General features: G+C 38.2%; 2 protein-coding genes across 4 annotated transcripts in view; one reads left to right on the top strand and one right to left on the bottom strand.

The window, feature by feature from the left end:
- BMS1 (BMS1 ribosome biogenesis factor) overlaps positions 1 to 11,469 on the bottom strand; it is a 36,770-nt gene extending 25,301 nt beyond the window's left edge. For both annotated transcript variants that reach the window (XM_074232967.1, XM_074232968.1), the window contains exons 1-4: positions 11,363 to 11,469; positions 8,060 to 8,261; positions 6,120 to 6,310; positions 1,840 to 1,919 (exon numbers count right to left, since the gene is read on the bottom strand). In XM_074232967.1, coding sequence (XP_074089068.1) covers positions 1,840 to 1,919; positions 6,120 to 6,310; positions 8,060 to 8,235 — 447 coding nt within the window. In that variant the 5' untranslated portion in view covers positions 8,236 to 8,261; positions 11,363 to 11,469. The remainder of the gene's footprint in view (positions 1 to 1,839; positions 1,920 to 6,119; positions 6,311 to 8,059; positions 8,262 to 11,362) is intronic.
- LOC141520965 (RNA-binding motif protein, X-linked 2-like) overlaps positions 11,249 to 13,073 on the top strand; it is a 37,684-nt gene continuing 35,859 nt past the window's right edge. The window contains exon 1 of one of the 2 annotated variants that reach the window (XM_074232969.1): positions 11,249 to 11,457. The gene's annotated coding sequence lies outside the window, so the exon portion shown is untranslated. Of the gene's footprint in view, positions 11,458 to 11,550; positions 11,690 to 13,073 lie in introns of those variants that run through there. The other variant, XM_074232970.1, reaches the window with a different exon arrangement.

Raw genomic sequence — 13,073 nt, 5'->3', positions numbered from 1 at the left:
CTGTTCAACCAATGAGGAAATTGACCTACTGACTCAAGTTTCTCTTTAGAAAATCACAATGACAAGGAAAAAATCTTCAGTTCTACTCTCAAAGGACCTCGATACCCATCAAGATTCACAATCTTCCACCTCAAGGATTTGAATGTATTAGAAAAAAAATAGATAAAAACAGAATTTTCTCGGGATTCTTTACTCTTAAGAAAAGCAACTGCTTTATGAAGTACTTAATAATTACCTAGCTGTGTGACCTTGGGCAAGCCACTTAACCCCAATTTGCCTTGCAAAAACTAAAAAGAAGTACTTTTAAGATCTAAAATAAACTACAGATATCTGAGCATTCCATTTAAACTAGAATGGCAATAAAATATAATAAAGAATGTAGAATCCCATGTAAACCAAATGCCTTTTTCCAATCTCACTCTGAGGAAGACAAATTTTGTTTAAAGAAATTATCAGATTTCCCCATGACTTTCCATCAAACTGTTTAAGAACTGTTATATTAGTGCTGGTCCAGAAAATCATTTGAAAAAGCATAGAAATTAGACTGAAAATTTATATAGGTGGTCTTTACAAAAATACACCACTCAAACACAAATTCAAATTAGAATTCAAAAAATTCAAAAATTCAAAAAAGAAAAATGATGGAGATGATTTAAAAGAGTTTGTCACTTATCCAAAGACACAAGACTCCTTTATATATCAAACTCCTCTACCTTTTTAAGATACAATGAAACTTACTAAAATGCATTTTACATACACCTTTTAAAAATAAGTCGGAAAAATAAGATAAATATGAATACTCTAATCAATCAATAAACATTTCTCAAGTAATTAGTAGGTCCTCAGTCAGAAAATGAAGAAACAAAGAGCAGCTAACATTTATCTATTGTTTACGATTTTCAAAGCACTTTCCTTATTTTATCTCAGTTGAATTTCATAAAATCTCTGTGAAGCAATGCAGGGTTCCAGCCTCCACAGGGTCCTTGGAAAACCTGACAGGAGGTGTGACTGTCTTGAGTCTTCTTGCCGAGACTGTGTCAAGCAGCTTAGAGACCCTGGCTCCCAACAAAGCAAGGCCTCAATTTACAGAGGAAGAATCAGATTAAATTTCCCAGGGTCACAAAGCTAGTAGCATTCAAACTTGGGTTTTCCTTCCAAATTCATAGATCTCTGCATTGCACCACCTGGCTACTAGAAATGAAATAGCCTCTGTCTTCAAGCACTTACATTATATTAAGAGAGTTCATACTCTCAAAAATAAACATATACAAGGTAATGTTTTATTTGGGGGATTGAAAAAGCACAAACTTAGGGATAGGGGATGGGAAAGCTAGGCCAAATCTTCAAGAAAAGGTAGCATTTGAGTTGATCTTTGAAAGAAGCTAGGAATTCTAAGAGGCAATGGTAAGGAGAGAGTACATTCCAGGTTACTGCAAAGACATGGACAGAGAAGGTGAAGTATCGGGTAAAAAGAGGAAAATCTTTATCAGGTATCTGGAATACAGACTGGAAAGGAGAAAGACTTCAGGCAGGAAGACAATTACTAAATTACACAGAGCTGAATGGAGATGAAAGTCTGCACTAGGGTGGTGACCATGGGAGGAGAAAGGGCAGGTCAGAGATACAGTGGTAGAACCCATGAGATCTGTCAACTGATTGGATATGTAAGTGGGAGAGTGAAGAGTCAAGGAGGACTGTGAAGTTTTGAAATTGGGAGACTGAATGGTGTTCCTTCAAGAAAAATAGAGAAATGGGGAGTGGGGAGAAAGAATTGAATAATTCTGTTTTAGACACATCTAAATCTCCAAAAGAGACTTGAGCTTTTCCTTATAAACTTACCAAATCAGCCACTTTTGCCAAATCAATCATTGTGTTAATGTCACATCCACATTCAATAATGGTGAGTCGTCGTTTTTTACCTAAAAGACGTAGAAAAATTTAAATTTTAAGAACTAAAATTGTTTACCTTTTACCAATTTACCAATTGTTTATTGTACGAATGTAAATGAAATCATTACTAAATAGCAGCAATTAAATATTAACCAATCTCAGTTCTAAAGAACAGGTATCTCAGTTCCCTCTTCTCAATCATAAAGTGGCCAACTATGACCATGGCTTTTCTTAACTTTTTCTTTATTTCAAGAAATGTTCTATTGGGGGGGTGAGCGGAGGGGAAATTTTATAGATATTTAACTATAGTTTTAGCAAAAGGCATCAATGAAAAACTAAAATTATATGCCACAAAAATATTCAAATATGCTATGCGAATATGGAAGAAAATGTCAATTAATTATATGTTCTTAAAGACTGACATACAATAGTAACAGCTTTTTCTAGGAAAGAATTGTTTAAATATATTAACTATGTAAAACAGATTCAGTTTTTAAACAGCTATATAAATTAGTTATTGGTACACTAAAAAGAAGATCTTTGGTAAGAAATGAGCATTCTATTAGAAAAAGTGAAATATAGTTGTATTGACATTCTTGAAATACACACACACACACACACACACACTTAGGCAAGGAGAAATGTCATTTCATAAGACACGCCATGATGGATATTTGCAAAAAGAACATCATGAATATAATGACTTCAACTACTGATGTAGATGTTAATACAGAAAAATTCTATGACAATTCTCTGTTACATATTTCAACACTTGGTGACGTCAATGCAACTGGAGCAAAAAAAATACAGTGAAAATATGGTTAAAGGGGCGGCTAGGTGGCGCAGTGGATAAAGCACCGGCCCTGAAGTCAGGAGTACCTGGGTTCAAATCCGGTCTCAGACACTTAATAATTACCTAGCCGTGTGGCCTTGGGCAAGCCACTTAACCCCATTTGCCTTGTAAAAAAAACCTAAAAAAAGAAAATATGGTTAAAGATCAAGAAATAAGATGAACCAAAGGTTTGTACACTATACAGAAACCTCATGAATACAGATATATAAAGAACATTCTCTTCAGAAAGAGAGTCAGAAAGTGCTTAAAAACCCTGAGCACCAAAATAATTCACAAAAAAAGTGACTGATAAATCTAACAGAAAAGGAAATAGTTACCAAGGAAAAATCACTCCCAAACGAACTTTCTATGTTTCTATGTTTAGAGCAAAATAAAAATCAGTAACAAGCTGGAGGCAATTAGGTGGCACAGTGAACAGGGCGACTGGCTTAGAATCAGGACTCATAAGAGAATTTAAATCCAGCATCAGACACTTACCAGCTTTGTCTCAGTTCCTAATTTTTAAAATGAAAGGGAGAAAGAAATGGCAAACCACTTTAGTATCTTTGCCAAGAACCCCCCCCCAAAAAACGGGGTCAGGAAAAGTTGGACACACCTGAAACAACTGAACAATTACAAATTAGAAGAATAGAAATCACAAAAATCTGACTCTGAGGAAACTCCAACCTAATTTGTATTTCAACCAGCTTTTTGATAATTAAAAAAAAAAGGAAACAGACAAAAGAATGTAATCAAGTGTCTCTTATGTGTGGGACACTGTAGACACAAAGATGAAGGAAATGAGGAATTCCAAGAGCCAGATGACAAGTGGGAATGAATTGCAGGTACTGAGGCACCCTTGGCAAAGGGACAAGAAAAAAAGGAGAGTAATTTAAGGATTTAGAGTCACATATGATAGAAGATGCTGGAGAGGTAAATTGAGTTCAGATATTAAAGGAACTTGAAAGTCAAACAGGGAGCTTATGCACATAAGAAAATGACACTGAGAATTGTGCTTTTGAATGAGAGATCAATTCGAAAGATATTTCAACAGTAAAGGCAAGATATGACAGGAAAAGGTGGTTCTGTTAAAAACAGATGGGAAAGACTAGAAATATATCAACAGAGACTCACCATTTCTTGTTTGGGTTTTTTTGGGGGGGGTCTTTTTGCAAGGCAGTGGGGTTAAGTGACTTGCCCAAGACCACAAAGCTAGGTAATTATTAAGTGTCTGAGGCCAAATTTGAACTCAGGTCCTCCTGACTCCAGGGCAGGTACTCTATCCACTGCCCCACCTAGCTGCTCCGCAAGACTCACCATTTCTTTTTTTTTTTTGGTAAGGCAAATGGGATTAAGTGGCTTGCCCAAGGCCACACGGCTAGGTAATTATTAAGTGTCTGAGACCGGATTTGAACCCAGGTACTCCTGACTCCAGGGCCGGTGCTTTATCCACTACGCCACCTAGCTGCCCCTAAGACTCACCATTTCTCAACAAAGTTTCACTGATGCCAGTCAGCACAAGAGACTGGAAACCTCTTTGGCAAAACAACAAAGTGAAATGGAAATCAAAAACGTATACTGGTTTATAAGATCTATAGTAAAATTAAATTGGTTGAATGGACAGATATATGTCAGTCTGTAATGAGGTCTTAATTGGGGTGCTCCAGAAATCTGAGATTGATCTTGTAATTTTATTATTTTTCAATCACTTTCAATAAAGTTTCAGATAGCATAAAGCCGGATTAATACAAAGCTAACAAATTAAGGATACAAAAAAACATCATAACCAGTGAGGAAACTTGTTGAATAAAATGAAATTTGGGATAAATGTCAAATCTTAGATTCTGGTTGAAAAAATACAACTGCAAAAAATGCAAAATAGGAAAGGCATAGATAGAAACTTGTCTGGAAAAGATCCTCACTCTACTTCACCACAAATATGAAATCTTCCAGATCCTGCCATTTCTATCTTCACAACTTTCCCCATTCATTCCCTTCTCTCTATTCAACCACATCCTTAATTCAACTGACTGATATTATTAGAACTGCTTTCAAGATGATCTCCTCCTTTGTTTCAAGTCTCCACATTCCTGTCCATAGTTCCCACAACTGCCAAAATTATGTTAAGTACAGATCTGAACATGTCATGCTCCTAATCAATAAATTCCAGCGTCCCTCTAATGTCCTAGGATCAAATAAGTTTTTTGTAAAGCTGAAAAAATCCTTTACAACTTGATCCCAACCCATCTTTCCAGTCTTTGTGACCATTTAGCACCTTAGTCTATGATCCAACTAACTGCTTTTCTCAGCTCCTCACCCCCACAAAACTCCAACCTAAAATGAAGATCAGGAACCACATTCTCCATAAAGTCTTTTCTGATCCCCCCAGACGCTAGTACCCTCCCTGACCTTGAATCATATACTTTCTCTTTATTCAGTACATACATAAAGATGGACTTACTAACTTTCCTGGCTAAATGTAAACTCCTCCAGTATAAAGGCTATTCCTGTCTTTGTGCATGCTTAGCATTTCACATAAGGCCTGGCACTTGGAGCTGACTGACTGGTAATTTTAGTAGACTTTGGTGTGACAATGTTATGATGTGGAAGAAAAGAGAATTAATGAGATCTTAAGCTGTATGAAAAGGCAATGTCCAGAACTAGAGGCATCAAGGCTGTCCCTGACCTGTTCAGACCTTGCCTGAAATATAGTGCATCTGCCTGCATTTTAGGAGGGAAATGACAAACTGGAGAGTATCCAGAGCAGGGAAAGTCTCCCTTCATATGAAAATCAGTAGAAGAAAACAGGAATGTTTAAACTGAAGGCAGTTGGGAAAGGTATAGAGTATCTGAAGATTTGCCTTACAGAATGAAGATCAGATCTGTTCAATCTGGATTCCAAAGGAAGAAGAAGGAACAATGGACAGAAGTTGTAAAGAGGCAAAGAAGGAACCTTTTAACAATAAAAGCAATCAAAGCAGATTGCCCTTGGACAGTGAGTTCTCCCATTGAGGAGGTCATTAAGCAAAGATCTGAGAACCATTTGTTGTAGCAGCTGAATCAGATGACATCAGAGTTCCCTACTAACTCTAACAATTTCTAAAAATTACAAGTTTCTATCTATCTATGCCTTTCCTATTTTGCATTTTTGCAACTGTATTTTTTTCAACCAAAATCTAAAAGGTAACAGATTCAAGACACCATTCACCCTTTACAAACAGCTTAAAATCATCTTCCTCACCACAAAACAATCCTGTTCCATACCATATCACTTCATTTCCAGAGTAAACCAAAAACAAAGCCTATTTGTGAAATATCTTATATCTGAAATCTGATGTAGGTAAGAAAACACAACAAAGAAATGGGCACATGTGAAAAATATCAGCATTATTCATACCTGACACAATTGTTACTGGACCCCTAATTTCTGTCAATTTCTGTCTTGTAAAATTTCGAATAAGGCACTGAATTAAAGTGCTTTTTCCAACTTTTGGAGGACCCATCACCACAACCACCACTGGTGGGGGTTCCATGGGAGTTCGATCAACCACTGGAATGTGATGTTTTTTTGTCTTCAAGTCCTGAGTTCTATATGTAAAAAAGTAAGAACAAGAAATTAACACATACATATATATATGCATATATATACATATATAAATCAGGAATAAAATGATGACTGCTCTATTCTGGGGTAAATTTATCTCAAAATCCTTCTTGTTCCTTTTTTTTTTTAAGTTTTTGCAAGGCAAAAGGCCTTGTGTGCCCAAGGCCACACAGCTAGGTAATTATTAAGTGTGTCTGAGACCGCATTTGAACTCAGGTATTCCTGACTCCAGGGCCCGTGCTCTATCCACTGCGCCACCTAGCCACCCCTCCTTTCCTTTTGATAAAAGCAATTGTTTTCTGATACGGGGCATCAATTGGTCATGTAGATATGAATAAAAAAAACTTTAAAACATATTTCTAAATTCATTATAAATGCTTAATGAAAAACAAAAGTATATGAACATAAGTGGAAAAAAATCAAAAGGTCCTTACTTGCAGTCACAGCAATCAATATTTTGCAAAGAGATCATTAAGTGCCAAAGGACAACTCAAAATTTGGGTCCTAATGAAAGTCTCATATAATATTACTGTTGGGGTGGCTAGGTGGCGCAGTGGATAGAGCACCGGCCCTGGAGTCAGGAGGACCTGAGTTCAAATCCGCCCTCAGACACTTAATTACCTAGCTATGGGCCTTGGGCAAGCCACATAACCCCATTTGCCTTGCAAAAACCTTTAAAAAAAATTCTTTAATAATGTTACTGTTAAGTGACAATGATAAAGCTTTTTCATGTTATTAAGTAAAATAATTTTACAATTATATGGAGGACATTATTTCACTCAAAACAAAACTAATATCAGGTCTTTTACAGTTCTAAAATTAAATCATTCCATCCCATAGTATTCACTATAAAAAACAAGGGAGTCTCATACCCTTTGACCCAACAATACCAATACTAACCCTATATATCCAGAAGAAATCATAAAAAATGGGAAAAGTTCCACACGTTCCAAAATATTCATAGCAGTTTTTTTTTGTAGTGGCAAAGAATTGGAAATTGAAGGGATGTCTACCAATTGGGGAATGGCTGAACAAGTTATGGTATATGAATGTTATGTTGTTCTATAAGAAACTATTGTTCTATAAGAAACAATGAATGGGGCGGCTAGGTGGCGTAGTGGATAGAGCACCAGCCTTGGAGTCAGGAGTACCTGGGTTCAAATCTGGTCTCAGACACTTAAAAATTACTTAGCTGTGTGGCCTTGGGCAAGCTACTTAACCCCATTTGCCTTGCAAAAACCTAAAAAAATAAAATAAAAAATAAAAAAATAAAGAAACAATGAATGGTCAAACTCTAGAGAAGCATGGAAAGAATTATAAGAAATGATGCTGAGCAAAGGAAGCAGAACCAAGGGAACATTGTACACAATAAGAACAGCATCGTGAGCTGATCAACTATGATGGATACAGCTCCTCTCATCAGTTCAGAGAGCTAGGACAACCTTGGGGGACATGTTACGGACAATACCATCCACAATCAGATGAAGGTAACAAAAAACAACAAAAACTGACCAATATATAGACATGTTAAACACAAATGTATATGTACAATATTCACTTAGACTGCTTGCCACAGATGTGAGGGGGTGGGAAAGGAGGGTAGAAGAAAATTCTGTAACTTATACATGTGGATGAATGCTGAAAACCTTTCATAGCATGTAAGTAGAAAAATAAAAGAAAATCCCATTAAGAAAAAAAACAAAGGAGTCATGAAAAATCAAAGTGGTCTGTACCTGTGGAAGGACCTTGCCATCCGAACAGCTGACTGTACAGCAAAAGCCCGAGGGTTCCTCTTTCGAGCATCATCCTCATCTCCAAGTCCTAGATCCTTCAGATGACGTTTCTTTTTCTTTTCTGCTTTTGGCCCACTGTTTTTCTTCCTATGTCTTTTCTGATCCTTGTCCTCCATGATGATTATTATTAATCAGCAGTCACCTGTATCAAAAGATGATTAGAAATCATCTGTCAATCATTCTGGATTTGACCAATCAGGCAAAAAGTAAGAAAAAATCCCTATCTGCATACAAAGACTATGTGTTTGAACATCTAATGGAGCATAAAAGAGGTACTAAAAATTATTCCCAACTTTACTCTTCCATAAAGTCTATAAATAAGGATTGTATAATCCAATCCTCTAATGTTAAAAATAAAGAAACTAAAGATTAGAAAACTTAAATGACTTTCCCATGGTCACAAAGTTAATAAACACCAGAGGCAGAATTTGAATTAAGACATCTCCTGATACCACATTCCATACTTTTAATAGCTGAATATATAAAGAATTAAGCATCATTTGGACTCCCAAGTTCAAACAAAGGAAGCATGTCATGTACTTGAAAATAAGCTAAAAAAAAAAACTTCACTCAGTTTTCAATGAATGCTCTAAATAGAACTCATTGATTCATCCAAGCTCATACAGACCACTGATTTCTTCCAAACAAACCTAACATACTTGCCTCCAAAGAACTAAGAGGCCTGTGTACTACTCATTCTTCCCTTCCAAAAATTAGATTCAAGGCACAATGGCATGAATCCATGCTAAACAGCTGAATGTTGTCCGTCAGCGCACCCCCCCCCAAAAGACAATACTCCTCAGGGAACACTATCACCATTAATGGGGGGGGGGGGGGTGTTATACTGTCTAATTTTTCATTTCCTGTTCTGAAACATACAACAGACATTAGGAAAACTAGCAGAATCACAGAATCAGTAACTTCAGAATTCGTCCATCAGCAACAAAGAGAAATTTCATTTAAAATAATTGTATACAACATAAAGTATTTGGTAGCCTTCCTGAAAAGACAACCCCAGAAACTATATGAATATAATTACAAAAAACACTTCACGCTAATAAAGTTAGAACTAAACAACTGGAAAAATATTAATTGCACAAGAGTAGGTCAGGTCAATGTGGTAAAAATGACAACTCTACCTAAATTAATTTACTTATTCAATGATATGCCAATCAAACTACCAAAAAGTATTTTACAAAGTTAGGAAAAAATCATGACCAAAATTCAATTGGAAGAACAAAATGGTCACGAATAGCAAGGAAATAAATGGAAAAGAAAATGAATGAAGGTAGACTAGCTGTACTGAATCTCAACCTATATTATGAAGCAGTAATAATCAACAATCTGGTACTGATTAAGAAATACAGTGTTGGATCTATTGAACAGACTTCATACTCAACATAGAGTTAGGTTAATGATGTTGGTTATCTAATATTTGATAAATGCAAAGCTCCCCAAGAACTGCAGGGAAAATGGGAAAGCAGTTTGACAGAAATTAGGGATAGAGCAACAATTCATCCCATATACCCAGATCAGGTCAAAATGGACCTTAAAAGGTGCAAAAAAAGACATAAAGATGATATCATAACAAAATTAGGGGAGCATGGAATGTTTACCTGTCCAATCTATGGACAAAGGAAGAATTTGTGACCAAACCAAGAGACACCTTATGGAAAGTAAAATGAATAATTTTGATTCTATTAAATCTAAAAGCTTCTGCACAAACAAAACCAATGTAGCCAATATTAGAAGGAAAGCCAAAAACTGGGGGGGGGGGGGGAATTTTTACTATACTTCTCTGATAAAGGTCTCATTTCCCAAAAATTTTAAGAACTGAGTCGATTTATTGGTATAAATAAAATTCAGGAAAATATTAACAGTATTTTTTTAAAAAATTTCAGTTACAGGAAACTTTAGAGGTAACAGGAACAAAATATCTGGTAAGTGACCCTCCATACTATGATTAAAAACCTGCAATAAGGAGGAATTCATTGGTTCTCATCAAGTCTAAATTTACCTCTGCAACTTCTATTCCAGTGCTTCTGTTTCAACTACTTAGCAATAAGCACAGAATATCTACTCCTCCTTCCATATGAAGTTTTCAAGTATGTGAATAATTGTCAATTACAGTCTAAGTTTTTTCTTAAAACTAAAAATCCCTTGTTGTATCAAATGATCGTCATATCAAATGACTGTAGGGATCTTTATCATCTTAGTCACAATCCTCTGCCTTTTTTTTCTTTTAGGTTCAATAGTCTCCAGTTGAATGACCAAAGCATAAGTGCAGAACCATGACCACCTCTTATACACAACAAGGTAATCTAAAATTTCATTAGTCTGCTAAATTGCCACATCATACCAATGACCCATATTTAAATTCACTAAGACTTCCAATATTTTTGGTCTGCTTTTTAGCCATTGCCATTCTCCACCTGTTCCTACTCCAATCACATCCCAAACTTGTGCTTTTTTTTTTAACCTTTATATTGATCACTACTAAAATTTATGGCATTCAATCATGCCCAACACTTTGGTCCATGGAAATTTTCTTCCCTGAATTGTGATTCTGATTATCCAACTATCCTTGTCTTCTCTCATCTATAAATAAGGTGACTTTGGGGAAAACTTGTGTGATAAATAAGACACAAACAATAGCAAAGAGATGGTTTGATTTTTCATTTCCAGGTCAGAAAGACAAATCACTGAAAAGAAAAGGAGGGGAAATGAGAGACAAGCTGGGGAAATGGCCTTCCCCCCCCCCCCCCCGCAGAATCTCAAATCGTCCGGATGTTCCTTATCCCCACAACCAACTGGGTGAGTCGCAGCCGATATTTATTAAATGCTAACTGCAATCCGGGCACCGGGGAGACAACACCCCCGTCCCAACACGCCGGCAACCTCACAAGTTTACAGCTGATTCCGCCCCGTCATGAGCGCGGGCGGCGGCTCCGAGCCCGGCTTCCCGGGTCTGGGAATCGCCGGGGGCGGGGCCGCACGAACTGGAGCGAGGCACAGCCGACGCCCCCCCCCCCCCCCCGCCGCGAACCCGAGGGCCCGAAGGCGTCCGTTACCCAGCGCCGGGCTGGGCTGGGGGAGGAGCGGCTGCCGCGCGGGGCGCGAGCTCGGGGTGCGGGGAGGAGGCCCGGTGGGGGGGTGAATCCGGTCGAAAAGCCGCGGGACGAGCCCGAGGCCGCGACCCCGGCAGAGCCCGGCTCGCTGGTCCGCCCCCCGCCCCGTCACTACCTTCCCTCCGCTCCTTCTCTGTCCGCCCGCGGCCGTTACTGGCAACCAGAGAGATCGCCGTCCTCCTCTCCGCATGGACACCGCCGGAAGCGGAAGTAAGTAACACGCCGGCCTCCCCGCCGCCCCCAAGACCCGGGAACAGAAGTGCTGGGAGAAAGCGGAAGGGACTGTCTTTACCGAGGCGCAGAGACTGAGGCGCATCCGATTGGCGGGGCCGGAGAGGGAACACGCATGCGCGCTAGCGTGACTCCAGAGATCCGGAAGCCTTGGGCCTCATGGATTCTAACTTTGGTGCAGAGGATTCCATCTAATAGCAAAACATTTCCGGTAGTCTTAACTGTATACTAAACTATAAGTGTAGATCTATAGACACGTGTATAGATGGAGGCAGCTAGAGGCAAGGGCGGGCAGTGAGGGAGCCGAGAGAAGCCCCGCCCCTCCCCCACTGCATGGCCTTCCTGTACATATATACATGCATAAGCATAGATTATATTTGTATCTATAGGTATACACACACGTGTATATAGTATATGAATTATATATTATGAATAATTATGTATTTTTATTTTCTTTATTTTTATTTAAATTTTATTTTTATTTTATCTTGATATTATTTACATATATTGTTACAGATTATATATAAAATAGTGCACATATATAATGTATAACCATGACACATATATGTATATTTGTTAACTCTTCACTTGCAGTCGTGTCTGACTCTTCATGACCCAATTGGGAGTTTTCTGAGCAAATATATTAGAGTGCTTTTCCGTTTCCTTCTCCAGTTCATTTTACAGATGGGAAAACTAAGGCAAATAGGGTCAAGGAACTTTTCCAGGGTCACACAGTCAGCAAAATCTGAGGTCACATTTGAATTCAGGTCCAGATCCAGTGTTCTAAATCCACTGCCACCTAGTTGTCTTCATATATAGGTATATGATGATTTATGTATAAAAAATCATGGTAGTATAGCCTCAAATGATTGCAAACCCCATTAAGGCAAAATTGGGGTGGCTAGGTGGCGCAGTGGGTAGAGCACCGGCCCTGGAGTCAGGAGTACCTAAATTCAAATCCAGCCTCAAACACTTAATAATTACCTAGCTGTGTGGCCTTGGGCAAGTCACTTAACCCCATTTGCCTTGAAAAAACCTAAAAAAATGCAAAATGGAAATGTTTGATGTAAGTTCTTGTGCTGATAGCTGGCCCTCAAAGACTAATGACATTGTGGAATCAACTGTAAAGTCTGTTTGCTGGCATGTTGTCTCCCGCCTGTGGCTTGTGCAGGACAGGGATTGTTTTCTGCCTTGGCGCCCAGATTGTACTTAGTATTTAATAAATATTGATTGGGATTCACCTAAGTAATTTCATGCTTCCTCCCCCCCCCCCCCCAGGGCACTCAGACCTCAGTTTGTACTTGTTTGGCACTTACAGAGAGACAGCAGGATGAAATCTGAGAGATCATCTACTCTGATCCCCTTATTTTATGGATGGGGAAGCTGATTGCTAGAAAAGTGGAGCAATTTGCCCAAAGTGACAGGATTTCTATTTATCCAAATCTAGCATTCCTTTCACTGCACCACAATTCTTCCTATGTAAATACGATAGCTGCCATTGGTACTTTAAAGTTTATAAATCTCTTTACAAATACCTCTTTTTATCTTTACTACAATCCTAGGAGGTAGCTGCTTTTATTATCCCCATTTTACCA

The sequence above is a fragment of the Macrotis lagotis genome, chromosome 4 (assembly GCF_037893015.1).
Source record: "Macrotis lagotis isolate mMagLag1 chromosome 4, bilby.v1.9.chrom.fasta, whole genome shotgun sequence".
Classification (NCBI taxonomy): domain Eukaryota; kingdom Metazoa; phylum Chordata; class Mammalia; order Peramelemorphia; family Peramelidae; genus Macrotis; species Macrotis lagotis.
This window is presented reverse-complemented; position numbering and strand designations above follow the sequence as displayed.